The sequence below is a fragment of the Perkinsus marinus genome (genome assembly GCF_000006405.1).
Source record: "Perkinsus marinus ATCC 50983 genomic scaffold scf_1104296949578, whole genome shotgun sequence".
In the NCBI taxonomy this organism is placed as follows: Eukaryota; Perkinsozoa; order Perkinsida; family Perkinsidae; genus Perkinsus; species Perkinsus marinus.
In genome coordinates this window covers 19,475-24,673 of record NW_003209875.1, presented here as the reverse complement: position 1 = coordinate 24,673, position 5,199 = coordinate 19,475, and the positions used below count along the sequence as shown (strand labels likewise).

Below are 5,199 nucleotides of genomic sequence, written 5' to 3'. Positions count from 1 at the left end.
AACGACAACATAGATGATAAATGTGCCGCTACTGAATGCCTTATTGAAGCCTTATGAACTCCAGTTTCGAACAATAACTTTCTACACAGAAGACCACTGACAACAGGGGCATCACCAGCAGGGCCCAACCCAGAACATCTAGGACCATCCTGTGAAGAATCACACACCGTGTCACCATCTGGTGTCACCAACGCTGCTAATGGTAATAGTATTCTCGACCGGAGACTTGCAACAACATCATCTACGGGGAATGGTCGGACACACACTCCCGCAAGTACTGCTGAGGGTAACCATACAACTACCAACAACATAAAACAGCAAACTACTCATACCACACCATCACCAATGACAACTCGAGACCATCATCATCGTGTCCATAAGTGTTGAATACTTTCCTAGTATCGTGCCCTCTTATACGGCCTTTCCTCGCCTCCCTGCTGACCACCTCCTTCCGACTGGTACTGCCTTCCCCCTTGCTGATACTGTGAATAGGTGCCTAAACCAACAACAACAACAAGAACAGCAACTCGTGACCTCCTCTTCAAGTGTTCGCCAATTTTTAAACGGATATTTCCTCACTCCCCTCAGTTCAGCTCAGAAGTTTCCTTATAAATTCTCAAGAATTCTCCCAGATTTAAATGTAGTTGATGACCATGTGCATATCTCCCATATACTGCGCCCAATACTACCCTTTCCTCCACTCCCATACGACCCAAATGATGCACGACGGAATCCTCCTCCTCCACCCTTACGCTGGCCATAGTAGAAGTCGTTAGACCTATATAGGATAGTAAATACCAATACGAATATATGAGTAAAGTAAACACTCCGTTCCTTTTTAGAGCAGAGTCGTTAGTAGACTTCGCACTCACCAAGTGCCAGAGTGATGAAAGCCGTAAAGCTCCTTATGAAGACTGAGCTACGTTCGTACGCAAACTCAATGAGCGGAGCGAAGCGATTTTCTTTCCATGAAATTGAGCACTCCATAACAGTACCATAACTCACACACTTTTTACCCTATATAAGACTAGATCCCTCGCCGGCCCACAGCCTATCAACCATGGCATCGACAATTCCATTCCCATATCGAAAATTCATCATCATTCACTCACGGTCAACGAACGCCCTTACGCGACGATGAGACGCTCTATAAAGGCAGGGACTTTACAAAAATATCAGCAATGATACTTTCCACACGCAAGTGGAGGAAGGCCGCCCTACACGTACCGTGTCTCTCTATCCCTCTTCCCAACAAACAACTGGTTACCGTCACCGCTCTCAAGTGCCTTCAATAAGCCTCGGCCCTGGCCCCCTGATGTACACAGGATGTGACGGAGGTGTGGTATGAGCATTATTACCTCTAGAGGGGTCGAAGTCATCCCGGAAATCATCTCGCCATTGATCACCTGTCTGACCGCGACCGAACTGCCTTCCTGCTGACACTCCGCTGTCCCAGTCTACTCTGATGACCTACGAACACGAGGAGAGGTGGGGTTGGTCAATTGTAGCTGTGCCAGTTGCATAAAACAAGTATTATTGATTGTAGCCCTGTCAGTTGCAAAAAACAAGCATTATTAATTGTAGCCGCACTGGTTGCATAAGACGGAGTCATTATTAATTGTAGCCATACCAGTTGCATAGAAAAACATTAATTATTGCAGCCACACCGGCTGCACAATATTAATTGCAGCCGTGCCGGTTGCATAAAATGGAGACATTATTAATTGTAACCATGCCAGTCGCGTTAAAAGGAGACATTATTAATTGTAGCCGTGCCGGTTGCATAAAATGGAGACATTATTTATTGTAACCATGCCAGTCGCGTTAAAAGGAGACATTATTAATTGTAGCCGTGCCGGTTGCATAAAACGGAGACATTAAGAATTATAGCCGTACCAGTTGCATAAAATGAATGACTTACTAATTGTAGCCGTGTCAGCTCCATTAAACAAACATTATCAATTGAAGCCGTGCCAGTTGCACGATAATAATTGTCGCTGTGACAGTTGCATAAAACTACCCTCACCATTCATAGTCGTGCCAGTTGCATAAAACCACCTCCCCTTCCCCTGCCCCCTGTTACCCTATCATCAAAGCTAGAGGTATTGAGCAAATTCTGTGCCCATGCCGCGTCCTCTCGGGAGTCGTACTCCACAAAGCAGAAGCCACAGGGGGATTTCTTGAATCGATTTAAACCCATCGTCACCTTTCAACAACGAAGAGCCTTATTAATCTCATCGAATAGTTCACTATTACCTTTTTAACTTTACCGCACTTCGAGAACAATTCCATAATTTGCTCCTCCTGAAAACATAACAACAAACATATGTTCAGCTGATCTCACTTATTATACAATTTCACGTCCGAATTCGCATAGAAATGTACAGAAATCAATAAGAATTTTCTCGGAGTTTTCGTATTGTCACCAACACATGCAGTTGTTGACTTTGTGCATATTTTCCACGAACAAACTCCTACCGTTGTGTAAAAGCTGAGGTTGCCAACATACAGCGTCGACGACCTCTGCAAACTATCATACCACTCCTCTCTGGTCAAGCCCGACTTCTTATCATAGTACTTCGTACTCGGAGTCAAATCAACGTAGAGATGCGCCATGACAAAAACCCTCTAAGAGTCAACTGCAACATGAGGAAGACGAATAACTCAATAGAAACACATATATAGAAAAACATTATGCATACGATTACATATGTTTATATACACTGAGGAAACTTCTAATCGCAACTTTCGATACGTAAGTCCACGGCTGGTCATGCAGGACTCGTTCGATCTCAGTCAATGGTATCTGTACACAGGTCTATATGGCTCACACTATTACGCTTTCATCAAACTAATGCCAATGCCTACTATTAAATTGAAGGACGAGTGGTAATGTCTATCTTCAAGTACTTCCCTTATTAAATTGAAGGACGAGTGGGAAGGTCTATCTTCAAGTACTTCCCTTATTAAATTGAAGGACGAGTGGGAAGGTCTATCTTCAAGTACTTCCCTTATTAAATTGAAGGACGAGTGGGAAGGTCTATCTTCAAGTACTTCCCTTATTGAATTGAAGGACGAGTGGGAAGGTCTATCTTCAAGTACTTCCCTTATTAAATTGAAGGACGAGTGAGAAGGTCTATCTTCAAGTACTTCCCTTATTAAATTGAAGGACGAGTGGGAAGGTCTATCTTCAAGTACTTCCCTTATTAAATTGAAGGACGAGTGAGAAGGTCTATCTTCAAGTACTTCCCTTATTAAATTGAAGGACGAGTGAGAAGGTCTATCTTCAAGTACTTCCCTTATTAAATTGAAGGACGAGTGGGAAGGTCTATCTTCAAGTACTTCCCTTATTAAATTGAAGGACGAGTCTATCCTCAAGTACTTGCTTTTTTATCAACGGAGTTTCACCCGTTCTACGTGAAGTGGCGTAATACTCTGTGGAAAAAACCCGATATTCGCCGTGATATGCAGTAGCCGTCAAATGTGTTTCTCACTAGTGTTTTTCATATCACTAGGGTGAAACTCCATTAATAAAAACCATCACCAGTAATGAAAAATTATTACTCACTATTATTAACCACAGCACTTACTCCAAGTTCATGTTACATACGACCACCCCACCATTGAGCCGACCGCCCTACCGCTCGTATCCTGCTATGTTCCCAATTGTCCACAGCCTGCCTCGATAGGATATCTTCAGCCTTTGTGTCACCCAAGTCGATGACAAAGACTAACTCTGGCTTATAGGCCTGCTCCTCACCAGTGTTAAAAAGACCTGAGGGGACGATCCATTTCAAGATGTCAACAAGAAGATGAAGTCAACTCTCATGATAGTAAACTCACCGAGCAAACGAACATCGAGAGACCTCCGAGATACGCCCAGCTCTTCCAACAGTTCCTTCCTTATCACAGCCACCGGATCGTCGATGTCAACAGTGCCTGGGGGGAAAAACTATCACCATTCAACCGATACATAACGATGGTTCACCCGCAGGAGTAAGATGCCACATATTAGGACAGCATGCAACCTGCGAAGACCTTCTCCCAGCCACTATTGCAGTACTGTTGTCCACCAGAGTGATAGCACAACACCCAAATGGGTTCAACTTTTCCTTCAGGGAAAGGGCCCGTGGGGAAAAGTGGAGGTAACTGAATACACCGTAGTGATGGTCGCTGAGTTTGATATTTCAACGCCTATTTGGAAAAAAGTAACTTCAGCAGAAGGACAGGTGAACGAATTTGAAGTTACTATTGATACTCGTAAGGTAGATGGATATAATCGTGCGTGAAAATATCACATTTTCAATTTTTTTTCACAGAAGCTTATTATATACTCTCATAAAATTCCCCTTTTCCTAGTTTTCCAGAAAGGCGTTGTGAAGATGTAAAACAACCTCCGAATTCCCTTCTCCTCACTGCTTATGACTCCAAGTCCTCGGCCCCTCAGGCTTACAGCTGATACCGATACCACGACTTCTGTAAATCAATTTGAAGTTTGTTAGGGCCCAAAGATCGCCATTGCCGTACTCCCCATACGCGACCATCGAAGGTCTTGGGATTGGACGTAATTACTACGTCCTCCCAGTACTTCTGTGCACCTATCAAAGGACAATAGCTTCTCGAGAAAGGCATTGTTGGAGGAGGAATATATGTTCGCTTTCATCCTAGCTGAACTCAGGAGTTTCCAAAGCCGACATTATACAAGTTTATAAGTTTACTCGGAAAGAAGTGTACATCAATCAATATGAATTTCCGCCAAAGAATTATCGTATTGTCACCAACATATGTGGTTGATGACCATGGACATACTGTCTCACACTGCAGTAAGGACTTCAACACGCTCAACTGCTATTACCTCCTACCTTTCACGGTCTCCTCACTGAATTGAACCTCTCCTGGCACTTCCCTGATATCAATAGCGTCTACTGCTAGTGGCAAGGGAGTGTCTGCTTGCCAGTAGACGTCTCCTCCTGATGATGATGAGAAGGAGGAGGTGCCGGTGGTCATTGGTGAGAAAAGCTTCGAGGGGCTGTTGATCGATCGAGATGGTCTTGCAAAGGGCTCATTACGGGCTGGACCGGACTGGACACGATAAAATGAAGTTCATAGAATGTTTGAGAAATATGGTAACCAACATCCAAGTGTTCGAAAAACACAAAAATAACCCCGCTGGGGACGAACCCACGCCCTACGGCACGA

At 44.0% G+C, this 5,199-nt stretch overlaps 2 protein-coding genes across 2 annotated transcripts; both read right to left on the bottom strand.

Annotated features, from left to right (window-relative positions):
• Window positions 1-393: 393 nt before the first annotated feature.
• On the bottom strand, window positions 394-2,619 carry Pmar_PMAR019773 (RNA-binding protein, putative). The gene is made up of 7 exons (XM_002778413.1): window positions 2,479-2,619; window positions 2,257-2,304; window positions 2,084-2,206; window positions 1,359-1,470; window positions 1,228-1,312; window positions 690-778; window positions 394-496 (listed from the first exon to the last, which is right to left on the bottom strand). The coding sequence occupies exons 1-7, from the start codon at window positions 2,614-2,616 to the stop codon at window positions 396-398; spliced, it is 696 nt and encodes a 231-aa protein (XP_002778459.1). The 5' UTR covers window positions 2,617-2,619; the 3' UTR covers window positions 394-395.
• An 85-nt stretch (window positions 2,620-2,704) lies between these two features.
• Pmar_PMAR019772 (conserved hypothetical protein) lies at window positions 2,705-5,007 on the bottom strand (the record flags this gene model as incomplete). The annotated part of the gene is made up of 6 exons (XM_002778412.1): window positions 2,705-2,806; window positions 3,642-3,775; window positions 3,844-3,939; window positions 3,989-4,149; window positions 4,454-4,598; window positions 4,863-5,007. The coding sequence occupies 6 exons, from the start codon at window positions 5,005-5,007 to the stop codon at window positions 2,705-2,707; spliced, it is 783 nt and encodes a 260-aa protein (XP_002778458.1).
• Window positions 5,008-5,199: the final 192 nt, after the last annotated feature.

Bases quoted from the DNA above. Each gene is read 5' to 3' on its own strand.
- Pmar_PMAR019773 (XM_002778413.1), bottom strand. From the start codon at position 2,616: ATGGCGCATCTCTACGTTGATTTGACTCCGAGTACGAAGTACTATGAT. The intron at 2,305-2,478 runs GTAGGAGTTTGT...TTATGTTTTCAG, and splicing joins ACCTCAGCTTTTACACAACG to GAGGAGCAAATTATGGAATT. The intron at 1,313-1,358 runs GTAATAATGCTC...TGTGTACATCAG, and splicing joins TGACTTCGACCCCTCTAGAG to GGGGCCAGGGCCGAGGCTTA.